At 36.7% G+C, this 24187-nt stretch overlaps 1 protein-coding gene and 1 long non-coding RNA gene across 4 annotated transcripts in view; one reads left to right on the top strand and one right to left on the bottom strand.

Annotated features, from left to right (window-relative positions):
- LOC141379446 (uncharacterized) overlaps positions 1–24187 on the top strand; it is an 80544-nt gene that overhangs the window by 4099 nt on the left and 52258 nt on the right. For all 3 annotated transcript variants that reach the window (XR_015519154.1, XR_015519152.1, XR_015519155.1), the window contains 5 exons: positions 6503–6633; positions 11246–11271; positions 11476–11530; positions 11643–11684; positions 11782–11992. This is a non-coding gene — a long non-coding RNA (uncharacterized LOC141379446). The remainder of the gene's footprint in view (positions 1–6502; positions 6634–11245; positions 11272–11475; positions 11531–11642; positions 11685–11781; positions 11993–24187) is intronic.
- opn8b (opsin 8, group member b) overlaps positions 11577–24187 on the bottom strand; it is a 32304-nt gene continuing 19693 nt past the window's right edge. The window contains 3 exon segments of the mRNA NM_001316945.1: positions 11577–11960; positions 14082–14407; positions 22359–22652. Of these exon segments, the coding sequence (NP_001303874.1) occupies positions 11577–11960; positions 14082–14407; positions 22359–22652 (1004 nt within the window).

Genomic DNA, 24187 nt, shown 5'->3' with positions numbered 1-24187 from the left:
AGAGGTTTATTAAAAAAAAAAAAATTAAGGTTAATATTTTAGCCCCCTTAAGCAATATTTTATTTCGATTGTCTACAGAATAAACCACTGCTATACAATGACTTGCCTAATTACCCTAACCTGCCTAATTAACCTAGGTAAGCCTTTAAATTGCACTTTAAGCTGAATACTAGTATCCTAAAAAATATCTAGTAAAATATTTACTGTCATCATTGCAAAGAGAAAAGAAAACAGTTTTAAGAAACAAGTTATGAAAACTATTATACACTGTAAATATGAAACAAAACCTACCAGAAACAAACTGAGAAAGGGAAAACATGTTAGATTGTGCACAGCTCTCGCCTTCACCTCCATTGACAATAGCTTTTGACGTATGACTCTGTTTTCTTCGAGGCCAAACAAACAGTGAAGCTGGCATGTTTATCAAACAGCTCAATCTGAAACACTTAGGATTTCTGCACTACAAACAGCCTTTTCTCTCTATCTCTCTCTTCTTTATTGCCCAGTGTTTTGGTGGTTTATTAGCTACATGTGGGGAATAAGAATGACGCTTATACAGCGACTGCTCCTTTGCATCTGGGGCTTGGATCCGTTTTCAAAATCTCACACTGTGATAAACACAAGACCTTTTGCTTGGAGATCAATGTATATTTTAGGGCTGCATAATATATCGTTTAAGCTTTGATATCTGCATTCGCAATAATCACATCGCAAAGATTCATTCGCTCATTCATTTTCTTTTTGGCTTAGTCCGAGTTTTTTAATCTGGGGTTGCCACAGCGGAATGAACCACCAACTTATCCAGCATATGTTTTAAGCAGCGAGATGCCCTTCTTGTGTTACCCACTGCGCCATCATGCTGCCCATATCGCAAAGATAAGCTATTTTAAGTCTGGATTATATTCGAGCAGTAGATAAAGAATTGTTTATTCATTGTATTCATGCAGAATTTATATGATTTTTGCAACAACAACAACAACAACAACAACAAAAATTCTTACTTAGAGTTTTTATTTTTGATTCTAGTCCAAAGAAATACAATTATTTAACTTAGCCCACTAGAGAATAATTTTGCTTGTTTTAAGGAAAAGCTTTTAATTTTTTAATAATCATTATATATTTTATTTGATTAAAAAAAACACAATTTTTGCTTGATCTAAGAGTTTATTTGAGATATTTGGACTAGAAATGAGACAAAGCAATGTAAGAAAAGCATTGCTGAATACTGTTAGACTCCTCAGCTATTCAAACTGTAGTCATATCGCAATATTTATCGCAGGATAATAAATTATCGCAATATCAGATTTTTCCAATATCCAATATTTCCATCTTTTTCAAAGGCCATTGTTAATGTTTTATTCAAAAATGTTTAGTTTACTACAGCCTGTCACATTGTTGAGTTTAATTTATTTAAAATTCTCCTAAAAAACTAACAAAGGCTGCATTTTTTTTTATTTACTAAATAAAAATACTGTGAAAAATGCAATATTGTTAAATATTATTGTGTTTTTAACTTTTTCAATTAAAAATATGTGAATATTTAGTTTGTCATCATCAGTGTTGACTTAAGCCTGATTTATACTTCTGCGTCAAGTGACCGGCGTAACCCACGGCGCAGGCAACGCGCGTGGCTGTGCATTTATACTTCTGCGCGCTGTCTCTGTCGGTCTGCATTAACACTTCCGAAACGCTAGTGGGCAGTGAGGTGTAAATGTTCCTCTGTGTCGAGTTTCTTCTCTGCTTTTTTGCTTTTCCTGAACACTTCCGGGATGTACAAGTGGCTCAAATTCGCTCATTTTGAGGCAGGAACCGGCGGACGTGCAACAACTTTAACTATGAGGTAAACACAAAACAAAACTTTCCATCCGGAGCTCCTTCACGGGACTCTACACTTGTAACAATCGCTCGCGCCATTCGCGCGGCTCTCGGTCCTGCCCAGACTCGTCAGCGCTACCAAGCCGACCAATCACAGAGCTTACGCTACGCGTCGTTGCGACGTGTAGTTACAATTTTTGAGAGGTGCACGTCAGTGACGGCGAGGGCCACGGCGAAGGGCTATGCGTCAGCGCCGTAGCATACGCCGACGTTTGACGCAGAAGTATAAATCAGCCTTTAACCCTGTATTTTTAGCACTGTTACTTTAATTACAGTATTTAACTGAAAATTACATAAAAAAAACAATGTGATCATTATCTTTACAATCACCTATAATGAAATGAATGCATTAATGCTAAATAAAAACATTAATTCCTTAAAAAAACATTTAATTAATCAATGTATACAGGGTAATTCAAAAAGAATAACACAACATTTTCTGTACCTGAACACTGTTAGACTCCCCAGAAAACCGTCAAATAGAGCTAATCAAACTGTATCGCAATGTTTATGGCAGGATAATAAATTATCGCAATATCAGATTTTTCCAATATCAAACAGCCCTAGTACATTCCATCTTATGATTTTATTTTATTTTTGAGATCTCCTGTAATAGATATGTTTCGTCCAATCGAATGTGATAAAATACTATTAGTTTACTCATAATATACAGTACATTGCATTTTTGTCTGTTAGAACAATTCTTACACACAAAACTATTAAACAGCATTAAAAAATGGCAACAGTTATTGTTGATGCGTCGATAGGATATGTCAAAAGGATGTATGCTTTTAAAAATTGAATATTTTGCAATTGTAATGTCTGTGTAAGATATGTAATGCACTACCTGACAAAAGTCGGGAGAGCAAAAAATAATAACTTGACTTTTAGTTAATCATTTGGAAAAGTGGCAGAAGGTAGATTTTTCAGATGAATAATCTGTTGAGCTGTATCATCACAAACACTGCAGAAGACCTATTGGAACCTGCATGGACCCAAGATTCTCATAGAAATCAGTCAAGTTTGGTGAAGGAAAAATCATGGTTTGGGGTTACATTCATTATTGGGGCGTGCGAGAGTTCTGCAGAGTGGATGGCAACATCAACAGCCTGAAGTATCAAGACATTTGTGCTGCCCATTACATTACAAGCCAAAGGAGAGGGCAAATTCTTCAGCAGGATAGCGCTCCTTCTCATACTTCAGCCTCCACATCAAAGTTCCTGAAAGCAAAGAAGGTCAAGTTGCTCCTAACAAGTTAGTATTTGTTGTTCCTAACGCCCCATTCACACGAGGCTTCAGCATCAACGCTTGACTGAAGGCGTGTCTGAAGTAGGGGCTAACGCGATCGTCAAAGCAGCATCAGCCAATGAAATTCAGTCAGCAATACGCCACTGTCTAGCTGGTGTATTTGCATACAGCGATCTGATTGGCTGACACTTCCGTCGGCGCTTGAAAAGTTGAGCTAGTCCCAACTTCTGCAGCTAACAACGCCTCTGAAGCGGCGTCGACGGATCCACAATGCAGTTCGGCAACGCCTGACGTCACCCATTCAAAGTGAACGGGAAGCGTTGATGCCCCATGTGAATAGGGCGTAAAACTTGGATAGGCGACAAGATTTTTGTCAGGTAGTTTACAACAATATGTAATATAGTTACGTTTCCTCACAATATCAGGCTGAATAGGCTGATTTGATGATCAATCTCTAAAAACAATCAGATACTTAAATTTTAAAATTAGCTTTAAACCAATTTTTCCAGGATTCTTTATATTTCTAAAAAGTTCCATGAGAAGGAATTTATTTTATATGGTTCTTTTTTCTGTTAACATTTTAAATGCCTTTTTTTGTTACTTTTGGTAAATTTAAAGTTAGCATGAAACAGAAGATTAAGCCTTTTTTCCACTATCGTGACATAGATCTTCTGAAGTTACTGAAAAAGAAAATGTAGGGTGGTGAATGATTTTGACTTTTGGAAAACCAATTGGATCGTTGAAAGATGGGTGTTGCTGAGAAAATGGAGGAACCTTTGAATGCCAGTTTGCTCTCAGTTGTGGAGGATTTTACTGTCCACCAAAATCAGAATCATATTTGTTCATATCATACACTTGTTTGAGACACACACTGATAGCCCCACCCCTAAAGGCCTGACAGCACCGCCCTAAAGGCATTCCATGTGACCAAAAGTGAACAAAAGCCATTTAGAGGGGGCAGGGAAGATTATGGAGTTCGATTAAAGATTGTGAACACGAATAATGTTTTACAAAATAATGAAGTGCACGCAATGAAATGAAATACACTTAAAAATAAGAAGAGTACTTTTTTAACTTTAATGCACACTTTCTGCATAAAAGCCTTAAATTCTGACATTTTTACTGCATAAAACACAATATTTTACCCATATAGTTTCTTTAAAAGCTTAAAACATTTGCTCTGTCTTTTTTGCTCTCAAAAATTGACTTTCCAAGTCAATTCTCTGTCTTCACCCATTACAATGGAGTTAATTCAGCAATTTAATCCGGCACGATTGCTTTTCAGTGCAAATGAACTGTTGTCATATCAGGGAAAACAAATACTGCCTGATGTTCAGTTTATTAGGATAGAATTTGATGTGTGTTTTTAGTGCAGTGAGTATATTTGCACACTGAGAGTTGATCTAAGAAGACAAACAGCTCTGCAGCCGGAGCGTTTCACTGGGTTTTAACGCCATAATCAATTATGCATTTTCTTCTCGATTCTGAAATAGAAACAGTCTGTGAAATGGCACATTTAAAAGAAAGTGCTGCTGTCATGTGTGTGACATAACGCATTTATTATTTATGTCCAGCTCTAGATGCTTACATTAACATCTTATGTTTTTCTGGCTCAAAATATTAAAAAACAGGTCCCTGCAACATCAAAAACCATCTTTTTCAAAGGCCACTGTTAATGTTTTATTCAAATATGTTTTATTACAGTATGTCACTTTGAGTTTTAAGTTATTTAAAATTATCTTTAAAGACTAACAAAGGCTGCATTTGTTTTTTTATTATTAATTATTTAATGAAAAATACTGTAAAAACAGCAATATTGTTTAATATTATTATGTTTTAACTTTTTCCAATTAAAAATATGTAAATATTTGTATTGTTGACTTATACACTGTATTTTTAGGACTTTTACATTAGTTACAGTATTTAATTGAAAATGACATCAAAATACAATGTGATAATACTCTTTATATCACCTATGATCAAATGAATGCATTAATGCTAAATAAAATCATTAATTCCTTAAAAAAAAACATTTAATTAATTGATGTATACAGGGTGATTCAAAAAGAATACCACAACTTTGAAAAGAAATCAAAGAAACATGATGTAACCTTGATTAGAATCAATATGAAGAGTTCTTAACTAGTTTTTTCAGTAGAAATCAAGTTCATGTTCACTATGACCCCATCCAGACACTTACGTGACATCAACCCGATACTCGAACTCGTTCCACACTTTCTGTAGCATCTTGAGCGTAACAGTTTGGATAGCTGCAGCTATTCCTTCTTTTAGTTCCTCGATGTTAGCTGGTTGAGATGGTCGAAACAACATATCTTTAACGAAAGATAATTACCCTAAGAAAATAAATCACCCTCAGAAAAAAATCACAGGGGGTGAATTTAGGGCTTCTTGGAGGACAGTGATGAAGTGCTCTGTCACGAGCTGCCTGGCAGCTGATTCATTGCTTTGGGTACCTTTAGTGCAAATAGGCAATTTCGTCGTTTCACTTCTGCCGATACTACTCGATAATATAAATAGCTTTTTTTTGAGTAGTCGCCATCTTTGCATTAACAACAGAAATGAAGGTTATATGGGCCAACAGCACTCCTAGCCAGCAAATGAGCAACCAAATGAAACTTCAAAGCTTCCTTAAAGGGCACACAGGTTACCCTTTTTTCATATTTAATTTAAGTCTTTTGTGTGCCCAGTATGTGTCTGTACAGTTTCAGCTCAAAACAATCATTATTTATTATAGTATTTATTATAGATGTTTGAAGTGTCTGTATTATAGCTGGGTGAAGGTTGTTGCTGTTTTTTTGCACTGGGCCTTTGAGGCTAATCATCTCCACCCACCTTTCCCACGTGTCTGTCAGCAACATGCCTTAATCGCCGCCCTCGGCTGCCTCAGGAAGCAGATCTCACGTAACGTTTGTGAGAAATACTACAGTAAGAACTTTACCAATCAGTATTCGATGCATTTTTTTGTGGAGTTGCAACAATGAGTTCACGCACACACACAGCGAGGACACACACACACACACACACACACACACACACACACACACACACACACACACACATACACATACACAGAGAGACAGAAAGACACGCAGCTGTGCTGATGAAGTGAATCTGAAGTAAATGGCTATAGTTCATTACACACGTGCACTGTTTTAAAACATGTTAAACTTGTCAATCAATATTGGTGGGCGGGGGGACCGCACTCCCACGTCAATTTGTGGTCAATCTAAAAACCGATCCAATTGGTCCACCGTTTTTATGTTGATAAATATGAAGAAAAAAAAATGACTGGGTGTGTTTATTTCACCCCAATATGACAGTATATACACTATACTTACACACATGTCTGTCCAAACAGCTTGAAAAGTAGATTGAAGTCTCAACAACCCGTCCAAGACCACAGTGGAGTCATTCAAGAACACTGCGAAACATCAACATGTTCTTTGGCTGGATGGATTTTGTTTTTCCTGAGGATGTTTTGATTGTGTGGTATGTTTGGAAAGCTTTCAAAACACACATTTCACTTACCACCAGTGAGTCAGTCAATCAATTAGTCTATTAATCAGTGAATCAAACAATTAGTCAGCCAACCAATCCATCAATCAATCAAATAAGTCAATCACTCAGTCAGTCATTAAATTAATCATCAAACAACCAGTTAATTAATTGGTTAATCAATTAATGAGTCAAACTGTCATTGAGTCACCCAATCAGTCAGCCAATAAATCAATCATACAGTCATTAAATCAATCGTCAACCAATCAATCTGTTGACCATTTGGTTAATCAATCAGTCAGTCAACCAACTAACCACTTGAACAATCAGTAATGCAACCACTCAGTCAACTAATCAATCAGTCAGTCAATCAATCATTCGGCCAACCAATCAATCAGTCAACCAATCACTCGATCAGTAAGTCAACCAATCAATTGGTTAAAGTATCAACCAAACAATCAGTCAACCAATCAATCGGGCAGTAAGTTATTCAATCAATCAAACAGTCAACCAATCAGTCAATCAATGAGTCAAACAATCAACGAGTCAGCTAATCAATTAGTCGATCAATCCGTCAGTCAAACATTAAGTTAACCAATAAATCAATCGTTCAGTCATTAAATTAATTAGTCGACCAATAATTTTTTGATCATTTAGTTCAATCAATCAATCAAACACTCAATAAATCAATCGTTCAGTCATTAAATCAGTTGGTCAACCAATCAATCTGTTGACCATTTAGTCAACTAATCAATCAATCAATAACTCAGTCAACCAATCAATGAGTCAAAGTATCAATCAATCAGCCAACCGGTCAATCAGTCAGTAAGTCAATCAATCAATTAATTAATCAAACAACCAATCCATCAGTCAATCAATGAGTCAAACAGCCATTAGTCAACCAATGAATTAGTTAATTAGCTAGTCAGTCAAACTATAGGTCAAACACTCAATAAATCAATCATTCAGTCATTAAATAAAACGGTCAACCAATCAATCTGTTAAGCGTTCAGTTAATCAATCATGCAACCAATCAAACAGTTTACAATCCAATCAAACAGTCAACCTATCAATCAGCTGACCATTTAATGAATCAATCAGGCACCCAATCAATCAATCAACTATTCAATCAGTCAATCATCCAATCAAACAGTCAACCTATCAATCAGCTGACCATTTAATTAATAAATCAGACAACCAATCAATCAATCAGTCAAACAATCAGTCAGTCCTCCAATGAAACAGTCAAATAATCAGTTGACCATTCAGTTATTTAATCAGTCAACCAATCAAATTGTCAATTATCCAATCAGTCAACCAACCAATCAATCAGTTGACTATTTAGTCCATCAATCAAGCAATCAATTGAACCATGAATCAGTCACGTTCAAACAAGGTTTTCTTCTAACATGACAAATTGTAAATTCAGCTCACCTGAATGCTCACCTTTCTGTAGTTCCAAACCTGTATCATTTTGTTTTTCTTAAACTAAATTATACATATGTGTGCCATTTTTGGAAATATAATAATTAAAACAGTTCTATGTGAATGACCAAATTGATCATAGTTGTGAAAAGGAATGCACTAGCTTTGAATGGACTATATACATACTGTAAAAGAAGTTTATTCAAGTGTCCTATTAGTACATGTTAAACTGCATTTTCAGTTATTACTTCTCAGACTGATGCCTAAATGTACACTGATATACAGAACTGCTCTACCTTTGTCGAAGAAAAGCTTTGTAATTGATCTTAATGATTCTTACTCGTGTTTGGCTCATGGCATTCTTCAAACATGAACACAAATTCACAAAGGTCAGAAGTTTCATATGCCGTTCGAAAGCAATTGTGTTGAAAGTGGACCAACACATGTACACCCTGAATGCGCATCATCCACTTCTGATTGGATCAAAAACAACAACTGTATTTTAAAGGGAGAGTTCACCCATGAATTTTAATTTCATAATTTACTCACGCTTCTTTTATTCTTTCTTTCATTCACAACAAGATATTCTGAGAAACCAGCAGCCATCAATATCCATACATTCCAGGATTGGCCAGCCCAGTCACAAGACATAAACATTATTAAGCATGTCTGGGGTAAGTTGAAGGAAGAGGCATTTAGGATAAATCCAAAGAATCTTGATGAACTCTGGGAGTTCTGCAAGAGCGCTTTCTTTGCCATTCCAGATGACTTTATTAATAAGTTATTTGAGTCATTGCACAGATGTATGGATGCAGTCCTCCAAGCTCATGGGAGTCAAACACAATATTCATTCTTTTTCCACTGCACCACGACTTTATATTCTATACTGTACATTATTTTTCTTAAGTGACACACTTTAGTCTAAGCAAAGTCAGACCTTACTGTCCTAATTAAATAATTAAAAATCAAGGCATGATCATATTTTATTTTGGTACAGTACGTGTAATCTAGAGGCCTTTGCCTTTCATACAAGTCACCTCTGATATCAAATGATCAACTAGAAGTTATTATTCGTTGTTTCTAAAACTTGGATAGACGACAATACTTTTGTCAGGTAGTGTAGTAGGAAGAAATATGCAATGGCAGTCATTGGCTGCTGCTTTTCTGTAGTCTTCAGTATATCTTTCTTTGTGTTCAACAGAAAAAAAGGAACTAGTGGAGGATGAGTAAATATTGACATAATAATAAATTATGGTTCTTTGGTGAACTATAAAACCAGGTATAAACAGGGCCTAAAAGCTCACAAAGGGGGTTACTGAAAAAATACCCTGTCCCTGATGCCATTGACTGATTGGTTATGTCATGTGGCCAACAATTTTGAAAACCACAACATCTTCCTGACATAACAACGTAATATAACTTCATTTACGGGCTGTTTTTTATGGGGTTTGGCACACTCGGAAAATGCTGGCTTGTTTTAACCCAGTCTTATGTCAAATATGCACTACTTTTACCAATTGGTTACGGTAGGTTTATCCATATATGACAGAAATTTAGCATTTTTTGGCCATTTTTATGGTTTGCAGTTAGTATAGTAAAGATTTTACAGTATGCCGCCAACTAGCTCTCTGCAACTCTTAAATTGTCGCCCACTAAAGCTAAGCTAGGTGTGCGCCCGGCCAGTACCTGGATGGTAGATCACATGGAAATGCCAGGTTGCTGCTGGAAGAGGTGTTAGTGAAGCCAGCTGGGGGTTCTCAAATGGTGGGGTGTTATTTGTTCCAACGCCCCAGTATAATGAAGGGGACTCTATACTGCTCAGTGAGCACCATCTTTCGGATGAGACATTAAACCGAGGTCCTGACTCTCTGTGGTCGTTAAAAATCCCAGGATGTCTTTCAAAAAAAAAAAAAATGGGGGTTTAACCCCGGCATCCTAGCCAAATGTGCCCTCTATCCATCATTGCCTCCTAACCATTCCCATGTCACAATTGGCTTCATCACTCTGTCTTCTCTCCACCATTCGGGTGTGGTGGTCTGGTGCAATAAGGCTGCCTTCGTGTCATCCAGTTGGATGCTGCACACTGGTGGTGGATGAGATTCCTCCCAATGTGTAAAGTGATTTGAGTGTCCAGAAAGGCGCCATAAAAATGTAAGGAAAAATAATTATTTGACAGGAAAGCTGCATGCTCCCGAGTTACAGTATAAGCTGTGGATGAAATATAAATATAAAAGGGATGGACAGAGGTTCATTTAGTGTTGTATTTTGTAGAGTTCACTCTAGAAAAATGCCAGTAAGAGCTGAGTGATATGACACTATGCATAAACGTGCATTAAACACCTATTCAACAGTATACAGTACATGTTTTTGTTGCCTCATTACAAACATACACACTTCATTTCACAACATACACATTAAACTAACAAAAGATACTGTTAAACAGACATTATGCCTCTTCGGGGGCGCTGAATAAACTTATAATTAGTCTTTCCCAAGTTTCGTGTTTTGACCAACTGTAAACGGATACAGTTGACTTACCCCAGAGCCAATCTCTTTCCTACTTTTGAAATAAGACCTCCACATATAGGGCTGGGCCGATAAACCATATTATATCGAATTGCAATAAAGTTTATGTCAATAACAATGATATGTTCTGGACTTTTACTCTGTATTGATCCAAACACACAGCAGAAATGTGCAATAATGGGAATCTAAAACTGTGTTGATGTTATATATGTATCTCATTTTTGGCCACCGAAAATTTATCATCCGAGAATTTTTTTAATTTAAACGTTATCGTTTAATATAAAAAATAATGACAGAGATTGATTGCAATTTTGCCAGATCTCTCAGCCCTAGAAAGAATACAATTGTTGTAATTTCACTAGGAAATATTTTAGCCAATTAAACGTTCTGGGGTGTGCATTTTAAATATGTATTCTTCTGACTGGCCTGTTTTTCACTAAGATTTTACACTCACAACATTTACATGACAACTTGTAAAAAATGGTGTTTTAGACTTATTTCCATGTACTGAACTCTTATAATTCAGCTATGCCAGCATATATTCAGTCTTACATATGGTGGCACATTTAAAGTGCAGTATCAAACAGAATGCATTTTGTACAGTTTAAAACATAAGCTTAAACCTATCGATAACGCCTCCTTTTGTCTTCCACAGCAGAAAGTCATACAGGTTTGGAACAGGTGAGTAAAAAAACGTTCATTTAAAGTATTTCTAAATGTATTTGACTGTACTTAGCATGCTGGAACATATTAAATGTGATATGATGACTCAGCGAAATGCCCGTTTTCTAAAGCTGTCACATAAGAACTGAACTCCTTACTAAATACAGTAAACACAGCAATGCTTTATGCCATATAATGTGATGATATGGATCGATATTGCAGCTTATGTACGAGTTCATTCAAGAGTCCACGGATCACTCCTAGTACCTTAAACCAGGTAAAAAAATAACTAGAGCTCCTGCCAAATATTGTTCTGTACAGATTCACTCATGCAAGTCTTGATTTGGCAACATTTGAGTCTCATTCTCTTTACTCCTTGCTAACGACAGATCCTCCACTCCAGGTTTGGACTTGTTCACATCGCACACAAGGTAAATGGTATTTTCTGGCCTGTTTTTGGCATCGGTTGGACGGCAGATGTTTGATCTTCCACAGAAGCGGCTCAACTGGTTGACTTCTCGTTTAAAGGTCTTGCTGAAGATGTAGTAGATGAATGGGTTGTACACCGTGGACGTCTTGGCGAACAGACAAGGTAGCATGCTGACCTCAGCAGGGATTGAATCACCGGGTCGGTAGATGGACCACAGGCTGACGATGCCGTATGGTGCCCAGCATCCAACAAACCCAATGCTGATCAACACGGCGATCTGTAAAAACGAAGAACATCAAAATCAGATCGGTAAGTGCATCTTTAAATCAGGCTATTTTAAACATTCCTAATTTGGTTTTGATATCTCTTTATTTGATATGTATATTTACACCAATCCAAGGTTTAAATACACTTCCAAACAAATTGTCTAATAATATACATTGTAGCATCAGCAATTGGTTCAAGCATTTGGTCTCTCTAAAGCCTACCTTTCTGAGACCTTTTTCTGTTCTGATTAGTTAGAACATAGGACATCATAGGACGACTTGCTTACAGAGCAAGTCGGAAACCAAACATCCATTGTCGTGTCTGTATTGCAGTGCTTGTAAACACATTAATATAAACAATAGCCGTTAGGATGATATAATATTATCAGTTTAAATCAATCGGCAACCTCCCTCTCTCCCTTGGGAAGCCAATCCGGAAGTAACTAAACTCGACTCGCCTTGGGGGGTTGGCTCCAGGAAGTCCAGGTGATTTCTGACTGCATTGGGAAATTGGCCAATTTTACAGCTGATAAAAACATGTTTACAGTCTAATACAAAAGATGACTTTGGTGCATATAGCTATGATTACTCTTCATGACTACTGTGGGGGAGTGAATTTTTTTTTAACTCATCTGTTTTGTTTTTATTAAGTTATATTAAGTCTGCATAATTAAGGGCGTGGCCACTTGAGTGACAGCTAGGTCTCGCTGTCTCGTCACCTAAGCTGATTCTAGCTAATTAGCTGCTGAACTCGGCATATACATTATATTTTTGTTTAAGTCAATGTTTCTTTACACAGTTAATTGCCTTATGGGATTTTTTCCTACAATTATCAGATGATATGGCATGCTGTGTGCACTTTATTGTGCTCACAAACCGTTCAAGTTGCCTCCATTTCCCAGGTGAGTGAAATTATATACTTGTGTACCATCTCTATAAATGTATTTGTTGTATTTAAGATCATTTATAATTTTCTTTAGACCTGTAAAGCACTCCAGAGTCTGACAGATTGATTAGCTCTAGGCTCTAGAACAGTCATCTGAAGTGTTATCATAGTGTTATGCTGGATTTCATCAATAGCCTTGCATTTACTAACAGAGACTATATTTGAAGTGTTTGGACGTAATTCGCGTTTTCCTCCTGTAGAAAATAGTCATAAGAGCAATGCTTAATGGCTCAATGTGTTACAACTCTGTTTTTAAAAGTCTAAACACTTTATTGATGTAGTATACAACCAAGCACATGTGGTCAGAACACAAACGAGTCACAGGTGATAAAGCAAAATGCCAGCAGGTGTCTGCAGCTCTGCTCACTCTCCGCCTCTTTGCCCTTGTTTGGTATCCCGCCGCAGGTGTGATGATGCCGCGCCTACTTGTAGCTTCTTTTGTAGTGTTCAGAAACCTATGGGGGACGTCACCAATACTACATCCATATCTTTTACAGTCTATGGTTTACATACAGTGTACTCATTCATCGAAAATTCAAAGTGTATTTGTTTTCACAGTGCAGAAAAGACAATAATAATAATTTATCCAGCACTTTGATTATTGAAACTTTGCAGACCTTATAATATCCAAGAAAGCATAAAGGTACACTATAGGAATAATCTCAAATTCAATGCCTGCAGGCCATATTCAGCCCACCAAATCATTTTGTGTGACTCGCGAAAGCTAAGGATTCACACCAAATGCAAATTAATGTATGCATACATGTAGATTACATACAAAGTCCAAGCAAACTGGAAGGTGCAAATAATTTCAGAGATCTTATGCTTTAAAGAAGGTTTCATAATATTACAGCCCACTCGGGTAGACTATTCAACAGTTTCTTTTCACAAGCTTTTAAAGTCCTCGACTCTAATCATCTTAGCCCCCTCTGAAATATCATCCACAATCCCAGCTTTCAAAACTGGGATCCCTTTGCCTCCCCATCATACCAATCCACACGAAAACCTCAAAACATTCTGCAATTATTTTGTTAAAAAAGGTGTAATCTTTGCTTTTCATATAAGCCACTACTGATACCAAATGATCAACTAGAAATCAAGTTATTGTTTGTTGTTCCTAAAACTTTTTTAGGCGACAAGACTTTTGTCAGGTAGTGTACAGCTATAATAACTCAGCCAGACTCACCACCATGAGCCGCCGCTGCATCTTGATCATGTTGGGGACGTGGTTGCTGTCGTCCATGCTTTTATAAGTGACGTAGAGTCTCAGAGCGATGCCGCAGTAGCAGGACACAATGATGATGGCAGGCAGGATGAGGTTCATGAGGAAGATGGTGATGACGAAAGACTGGCTGTGCTCTTTCATGTCTCTCCAGTCCAGAGTGCAGGACAGGCCGAAGGGCTCCGGGCCGTATTTCCCCCAGCCGATCAGTGGGAAAATAGCCCAGAGCAGAGCGTACAGCCATGTGGTTGCCACTAGAATCTTTGCGTTCCTTTTGCTGATTTTCTCCTCTGCGGAGAGACACAAAGTTTTACAGATAATTTACCCAAAATTTAAAATCTGTCAATGTTTACTTGTCACACAAAAGGTTTTTTTTCTGTTGAACCTCAAGTTATTGATATACAGTGGGGGAAATAAGTATTAAACACCTTTGATAAAGCAGGAAAAAATATTAAACACATGAAGAAAGGGAGGTATAGAAAGGCAGGGAAAGCCTAGACAGCAGCTGAAATCTCTCAGTAGCTCTTCAGCAACCCTCTGCCCTTCGTCATTGAAAAGGAATATCAGCTGCTTCAGTCCAACGCCTACATTAGCAGGATGATGAAGATGAAACCAGGGTGGACATTTCAGAAAGACAATGATCCAAAACACAGCCAATTCAAATGTTATCACTTGACTGTATGGCATTATCAGTGGTTATCAGCTGATAGATATGGGCCAGTAGGGGCCAAAATATACTAAAACACCAATAATATACTAATAGTAGGTTCAGAAGGCTGTCATCATCCATCCACATAGTTAATCCGCTATAGATCACATATGGCTGTGGTCAGAAGTTAACAAAAATTATTTATATAAATGATTACATTTCTTATTAATTGTGTTTTATTAACGTCTACCCCAACTCTAAACCCAACCGTCACAGTAAATGCAAAAACAGATCTGGAATCTTCTCTGTTAGTATAGCTGATTAACCATGATCGTTTTTTATATTATTTATTACATTTATTAAAGTATTTGGTTTTACTAATATGGAAGTCGGTGGTTGCAGTTTTTAAACACTTTTCAAAATTTCTTCTTTTGCATTCAACAGAAACTCCTAATTGTTTGGATTAAATGATAAATAAAATAATGTCCAGTTTAGGGTGAACTATCCCTTGTTTACCCATTAGATATATTGTGAAATCGGGGGGATTTTGAGGGTTGCAGATGAGCTTTTATTTTACATGAGAAATGACTTTGTTTTTGTGTTCCTTTTGCACTAAAGCAGTGAATTAAAAAAGGACTTTGTAGGACATTGTAACATTTTTTTTCATTTCTTGTTTTATTCTTTTATCTTTTGCTTAATTTACTAATTTATCACAAATGAAAAATGTATAATAATTACTACACTTTGAATACTGTATCAGTGTATTTCCTATTATTTAATATCTTTGTAGATTTGTTTATTTTGTCTGCCTGTTTATATTTTTTGTCTTTTTATTTTAATTATTATTTCTTTTTATTATCCTGTTTCTTAATTTTCATTGGTTTATTTAGTTTAATTACTTTTGAAATTTTGATTATTGGACTTTTATTATTTTGTTTTGTTTAGTTTGCTTTTGGTTAAGCGTATTTATCATTTATAGCTTAAAATGTAAATAGTTATAATAACATTCCTATTTTGTAATTTTATAATATTTTAATGTGTTATCATTTTATAAATTTTTTTTTGTTATATTTTATTCATTCATTTTCCTTAAGCTTAGTCCCCTTATTTATGAGTGGTCAAACCGCCAACTTATCCAGCATATGTTTTACAATGTAGATGCCCTTAAAACTGCAACCCAGTACTGGGAAACCCCCATACACTCTCACATTCATGCACATATACTATGGCCAATTTAGTTTATTCAGTTCACTTATTCCGCATGTCTTTGGACTGTGGGGGAAACCGGAGCACCTGGAGGAAACCCATGCAAACTCCACACAGAAATGCCAACTGGCCCAGCCAGGAATCGAACCACAGACCTTCTTGCAGTAAGGCTAACCACTGAGCCATTGTGCTGGCCCATACTTATTTAGTCAAATTTTTTATTATTGATACAATCACCAGTGATCCGGCCTGTGCAGATTGCTGGTAAAAACACAGTATTGCAAAAAACTACAAATTCGCCATTAAATGGACTACAAGATCCAGTCATGCACCACTCTAACACATGGCCGAGAACTCCTTGATTGCAGACAGACACAGCTGAAGCTTCTCATGAACTGATTACTAGGACTATTTATACAGCACACACACACACACACACACACACACACACACACTTTTGTGTTTTAGAGTCTTGTTATACTGAACTGTGAACACTTCCTTGCCTTCCGTGTTTGAACCTTGCTTTGTTTTGATTGTTTTACGTTGTCTGCTGCCTGCCTTTTTACCATTTGCCTGTTTATTGACCACGACTCTGGATTTCTTATATATATCTGTTTGTTCCTGTGTTGACTGTTGCTTGCCTGACCATCCTGCTAATAAAACCTGCGTTTGGATCTGACCGCCCTTTTTTTAGCGCCCTCTTCACATTACAATTAAATTCTTCTTTCAAACAAAATGTATTAATTGATTTATTTATATATTAATTTATATTCTTTGATGTGCAGCTACTTTAGTGCAACAATTGTATAAGGCTTAAATAGACTTCTACAGCACGCACAGTCTTGGTAGATAAACAAGTGTTGTCATCTTGTGCCTGCAAGCATCGCCAAGGCCAACTAATATAAAGTCATTTGTACAAGGTGACCTCTATAACTGCCTTCATACTGAGCTCAATGTTTACTTAATGCAAACATGTCTTTGGAAGAGCCTGAGCTGAACCTGTGGTTATGACAGCAGCACAGTGTGTTTGTCTGCTTCATTTAAGAAAAACACTGAGCTGTTACTGTAATTGAGTAGTTTTTCTCAGAGATTTTAATTTACTAAGTAGTTTCAAAAATGTGTACTTTTACTTCTCCTTGAGTACATTTTTAGTGCTGTATTGGTACTTTTACTCCACTACTTCAACCTGCAGTCACTACTTTATTTTTTCTTGTCTATGGGGATTAGAAAAATCTGTCCTGTTATTTCTGTCCAATCCAATCACATACTGTATAGAAGGTAAATTGCATCATAATGAACTACCTCAACACATGTGCACTTTACATTGCAGCAAACTGTTTGGAAGCATTAAAATTGTCCAAGAAGATGTTTAAAATCTTTACACGCATTGACCCAGAGACTGTTTAAATCAGAGATGTCCGAACACAGTCCTGGATGGCCGGTGTCCTGCAGATTTTAGCTCCAACTTGCCTCAACACACCTGCACGAATGTTTCTGAAAAGCCTAGCATGAGATTGATTAGCTAGCCCTGGTGCGTCTAATTAGGACTGAAACTAAACTTTGCAGCACACCGGCCCTTCAGGACAGAGTATGGGCACCCCTGGTTAAGATGCATGTCACTAATGAGAAGATGATGGATATTTACTATATGATGACCGAAATGGCCTTAAACACCCAGCATGCACAAGACGTCAACATGCCGTCAGATTAAAATTGTACCCTGACGTCGTGGAGATGCTGCATTTTGTTTGGAAATGAAAATTGGGTTTACATCAGAACTCAACGTCAGCCCGATGTCAATGTCCAACCTAAAACCAACCAAATATCAACGTCTAATGATGTTACAGCTTGACGTTGTGTCGATGTTACCACTATGACATCTATTAGACGTTGAATTTTGGTTGCCATAAGCTGATGAATAAATGTCAGTATTTGACGTCAATATGATGTTGGTTTAAGATGTTGGCTCGACATTGGATTTTGGTCACTTTCTAACAACCTAAAATCAACCAAATATCAACGTCATTATGACGTTATGTGGACATCTAATATTAACGTCTTATGACATTGTGTGCCTGCTGGGCAATAACTAAATGCACTACAGAATGTTACGTTTACACACACACATCCACAAATTACATGTAAATGCATCAACTTTTAACAGCATAATATTCACTACTCACTACTCATGAGTACTTTTAAAAGGGATACTTTTTACTCCTACTTTGAGTAATATTTACAACAGGTACTTTTACTCTACTCACACCACATTTTTAGGCAAGTAATGCTACTTTTGCTTAAGTATACTTTTTCAGTACTCTTTCCACCACTGGTGGTTGCTAGGCCATTTCTATTGCTATGCAGTTGCCAGTGTCTTCTGGGGGTTTGCGGGTATGTTTTGGATGTTTTTTTAGGCTACTGCGATGCAGTTACTAGGGTGTTTTGGATGGTTGCTAGGATTTTCTATGTGATAGCTAGGCCATTGTCATTGCTATGTGGTTGCCAGTGTGTTCAATGTGGTATATTTTGAGAGTTTTAGGGTATGGCTATGCAGTTTATAGGTTGTTCTTGAAAGTTGCTAGGGTGGTATTTGTGGTTGTTAGGCTATTGTCATTGCTTTGCTGTTGCCAGTGTGTTCCAAGTGGTTGCTGGTACATTTTGAGTGTTTTAGGGTGTTGCTATGCAGTTACTAGGGTGTTCTGTAAGGTTGCTAGGGTGGTCTGAGTGGTTGTTTGGCCCTTGTCATTGCTATGCAGTGTGTTCCAAGTGGTTGCTGGTATATTTTGAGTGTTTTAGGGTGTTGTTATGCAGTTACTAGGGTATTTGCAGTTGTTTTCTGGTTGTTTTTGGTGTTGTTATGTGGTTGCCAGGGTGTTCTAAATGGCTGCTTAGGTGGCCTGTGATGCTAACATTGTGTTTTGGTTGATTGCTAGGGTATTCTGGTTAGTTGGTGTTTATTGATATGCTATTGCTAGCTTGTTCTAGGTGATTGCTATATTTTTAATGGTGTTGCTATGCAGTTACTAGGGTCCCTGCTGAAAAATCCAGCTTAAACCAGCCTTAGGCTGGTTGGTTGGTTTTAGCTGGTCAACCAGGCAGGTTTTAGAAGGGTTTTGGCCACTTCCAGGCTGGTTTCCAGCCATTTCCAGCCTGGTCTTAGCTGGTTAGGCTGGGAGATGACCAGCTAAAACCAGCTAGACCAGCCTAGCAGGCTGGGAGCCCAGCCAAAACCAGCTATGTCCAGCTTAAACCAGGCTGGTCAAGCTGGTTTTAGCTGGATTTAGCTGGTCATTTTCCTGCCTGACCAGCTAAGACCAGGCTGGAAATGGCTGGAAACCAGCCTGGAAGTGGCCAAAACCCCTCTAAAACCAGCCTGGTCGACCAGCTAAAACCAGCCAACCAGCCTAGGCTGGTTTAAGCTGGATTTTTTAGCAGGGGTGTTTTTGATGGTTGCTATTACTGGACTTTTTATAATGCAATTTCTAGTATGTTATGGATGGTTGCTAGGGTGTTCTATATTTTTGCTAGGGTGCTTTATTTGGTTGCTAGGGTGTTCTAGATTGTTTCCTGATAGTTGCTATAGTGTCTGTGTGGTTCCTAAATGGACAGCTTAAAGAGTTTGTCTGACGTTGCATCTCTTTCAGGTCCTTTATCAGCATTTGTCTGATAATAAGAGAAAAAAGACATCCATTTGTTTCCCTCCACAGCAGTTTTTCCCATGCCTAGTTCAATCTCAATAATTCAGCATTTGTCTCCCAGCATGAGACAACCAAAAAAAGGGGCTCTATTACGTTAGCTTTACTGAACTGTCATATTGAGTTTGCCTTGTAATGACAACTATCTGCTGTATCTGAGCTCTCCTGCAGCTCTCAGTGACAGCAGCACGACCCCTCGCAAACATTAAACCAGATAACTCCTACTGTCAAAGCATTTCTCCACACACACAAACATTGCTCTGCTCTCTTTTAGTGGAATAAATCAGCAGTGATTGGCTGTTTACATTGATAACCAAGCTTTTTGTAGAAGGGATTTAATTGATCTTGTTCGCTGGTTTGTTGAAACTGCTGGAGGGAATGCATTTTGTCAATATGCTGGAATTGCTTAAAAAATGTTATATTAGCCATAAAAATGAGAAAAATGTTGAATATATTAATTAATTATAAATAACAAAAACAGCCATTGCCGCATTCATTGCAGTTAATGTTTTCATGATTTATATTTACCATCATGTTTATCTTTAAATATGATCATACATTTTTACCATGATTTCCTTAAAAATTAGAGATATATATGTGTGTGTGTGTGTGTATGTATATATATATATATATATATATATATATATATATATATATATGTGTGTGTGTGTGTGTATATGTATATATATGTGCGTGTGTGTGTGTGTATATATATGTATATATATATATGTGTGTATGTATATATATATATATATATATATATATATATATATATATATATATATGTATATGTATATGTGTATATATATATATATGTATGTATATATGTATATATATGTACTGTATGTATATGTGTGTGCGTGTGTGTATATAGATGTATATATATGTATATATATTCATACACAGTTGAACTCGGAATTATTAGCCCCCCTTTGAATTAGTTTTCTTTTTTAAATATTTTCCAAATGATGTTTAACAGAGAAAGGAAATTGCATATATACTATATCTATATATATATATATATATAAATATATATATATATATATATATATATATATATATATATATATATATATATATATATATATATATATATATATATACACAGTTCTGTCTGGTTCTTAAATCTGATTGGCTGATAGTTGTGCAATATTCTGCAAGTAACAGCACTCGTACAGCCTTTTCACCCTTCACCCTTGTGTATTACTCTGTCCACATACAGCAACTATCAGAGGACACTCTACAGTTTGACCAAAATTGCAGCTATTGGGCAACATAATGTAAATTTTTGGCTTTTTAGTAGAGAATGTAGTTGTTTAGATTACAACTGTGCAGTTTATTTATGAGGATATTGCCTATTTTATATATTTATAATTTCAGAGAGACAGTGCGTCGGCAGCCATTAACCTGTCATTGAGCAGAGCAAAGACGGTTAATGTTGTCTATCCACAAGATGGTGACAGAGACAGCAGAAAAGAAAAACAGCGTAAAGTCTAACTATAGCTGATCAAATTGTTTGGTCGATCTCTCTCTTTTTTATGTTGTAGTGCTGTATTTATACCATAGTACTTGTAGTGCATTAAGTGTGAGATGGGACTCTTATCGGGAATGTATATGTATTCTGTGTTGGCTACTCTTTGTATAACCCTGAGTTACTTTTTGTTTGGACATTTTTTGTTTTTAATGAGTTTCCATGCTGTTCAGCCTTATAATTTCAAAATGTCAGCAAAAATGACCTGTTTTGTCATCACTTTAGAAATTACGCTAGAGAATCATTGCAGCCTCATGCCAACCCATGCCTCCCACCAATGCCGACATACTATAGTAGCAGTGCGATATGGCTGTATATCGGCACTGATAGGAGGCGTGCGTTGGCTCGAGGTCACGGGGAGAGTGCCTTAGTCCCCCACCAGTGACTATATACAGCCATATTGCACTGCTACAAGTGTGATATTAGGTTTTTACAACAGTTTGACTGCATAATCTCATTTACATCTGCAGTGGACGTCAGAACAGCAGAAACTGTTGCTAATTGGAACTAGTATTTATAGGATACTCTTGAGAAATGTCTAAATGATGACAAAAACAGGTGATTTTGCTCACATTTTAAGATTAAAAGGATGAACAGCATAAAATACCATCAGTCTACAGAGATTTTCCAGAATATTTCTGTTGCAACCGGGAGATCATTTTAGATTCATAATGAATTTTAAATAGGCACTATCTTTACAAATAAACTGCACAGCTTCTATCTAAATAATTATATTCTCACCTATAAAAGCCTCAAAAGTACATTATGTTGTCCAACAACAGCAATATTTGTCAAACTGTAGTGAGTTTTTCACTCTTCTGCTTGTCTCTCTATGTGGGTGGAGTAATACTCCCCAAGAGAGAAGATGCTATACAAGTACTGTCGTTGCAGAATAGCGAATAGCTATCAGCCAGTCAGATTTGAGAACCAGAAGAACTGTTGTATAAATGTATAATAAATAATTATATTATATTATATCACTATAATATTAATATTTTGACAAGTGCAGATCAAAATAATGTTTCATTTTTACTGTTTTACTGCTACACTGAAAGACGCATTGGAGTTCCACTATATCTCTATAGTTATATTTCAGTAACTCATTATAAACCCCATGCTGGAGCCCAAGTAAAAACGTAATTGACCCTGAATGAACTCACTTGGCGATTGTAAGGTCAAAGACACGATGAAGCGAACAATAGCCATGATAGTCAGGGTCATCATGCTAGCTGCTCCAAAGAGAAATCCCATCAGACCATAGTAAACGCAGCTGACGTCTCCTCCTATCCAGTGGTGGTTCCAGGCGGAGGCTACGGCCAGCGGGTACATGGTGACGGCGGCGCCCAGATCCGTCACCGCCAGATTGACACTGAGAAGCTCAGGAGGCTTCATATGGTTCGACCGCTTGTATGCCATTACAAGAACCATCAGATTGCCCAGAATGGAAAGAATGGCTGCGTTTGGAAGATAACAGAAAGAGAGAGAGTAGTGGTAGCAACAGGTTACTAAGCAGAATTGCACTAAAAAATTGGATGTAGTGGAACATTTCTATTTTATTTATTATTTTTACAGACATTTACATATAAAATCCACGTGAAATGGAAGCTGTGACCACTTTTTTTTCCTGTATTGTGACGCAGTTGCTAGAAAAACAACTGTGAGCTGGTGGTTGTAGTAAAGTAGGCCTTTCATTCAGAAGATCGGGAAAGGCTTTGGGGAGAGTTATTACAACCTAACAGAACTCTTCTCCTCAACATCTCTGTTTGTTGTCAAATCTGACAGTTGGAGGAGCGTTAAGTTTGTTAACCACGCCCAATACCTCAGATAGACTTAATCTGAGAATTTAACTGAAAAAACCCCCAACAACACAGCATTTTTTTTTTTTTTTTTTTTTTCATTTTCAGTTTTTAATTGAAGATTTTAAGGGCATTTTTTATCTGAATGGCATGCACAGATAAATTAAACCACAGAACTAGCAATATGATTTAACAAAATCAATATTAATAGTTTTGATTGCATTTGCACTTTAAAAGTTTGGAGCCTTGTAAGTTGTTAAAGGTGTCCCAAGTTTCCTAATTACTTATTGAAGAAGTGTTCTATACATTTATTAATGAAACTGATCAATTGGTTTAATTTAGGGTATTTACTGTGGATTGTCGGAAATGGACAAGATAACAAAAAATTGGAAAGTATCACATTCACAAAACAAAATGTATGCTGACTGCAGCAAACTGTAAACGCTTTTTAGTTGATCTAAAGCAAGGGTCTCAAACTCAAATTGGTGAGAGGCCATTTCAGTGACTGACAAACTTAAAGGAGGGCCGTTTTAACATTCAAGCACAGGAAAAAAGTGGAAAGCTGATATAATCGATGCATTTTAGGACAACAGACATGACCTTTATATTTCAAGCATTACCTGTCACCAGTGAGGAAGCATATTTGCATGTTTATCATGTCACAAATCCGCTGCTGAAATGTATCTGAGGTTGTTGTGTATGGCCGAGCGTTAGACACATACTCTGTCATTCTTCCACAGAGTATATGCAGTCAAAACTCTAGCTTTTTAAATGCAAATGGCCCACTGATCTAAAGGTTTTTATTATGATTAATACAGTACAGTGACAATACAGAGTAATCCTGAGGTTCCTATGACATCTCAACTGCTAAAAAATACTTTATGTGAGTAATATGATTTAATGTCATTTAATGTATTTAATGTTTGTTGTTAATTCCCTTTTATACTGATTTTTGCAGAACTTTGTATTCCCTGTATATATTAATAATAAAAAAATATGTTAAAAGTGCATTATGTAAGATTGACACCCAGTGGTTGAACTGGGTATTGCACACAAAAATGAAAACACTTTTTCTACTGGCCCCTAGACCTAGACAATCCAAGCACACACAGGTTGCCAGATTGTTACACAAACCAAAACAAACAAAAACAGACATTCCAACAGAGAACACCTATTTTCAAGGGAGAATAATT

Source organism: Danio rerio, chromosome 20, assembly GCF_052040795.2.
Source record: "Danio rerio strain M-AB ecotype USA chromosome 20, GRCz13ab, whole genome shotgun sequence".
In the NCBI taxonomy this organism is placed as follows: domain Eukaryota; kingdom Metazoa; phylum Chordata; class Actinopteri; order Cypriniformes; family Danionidae; genus Danio; species Danio rerio.
This window is presented reverse-complemented; position numbering and strand designations above follow the sequence as displayed.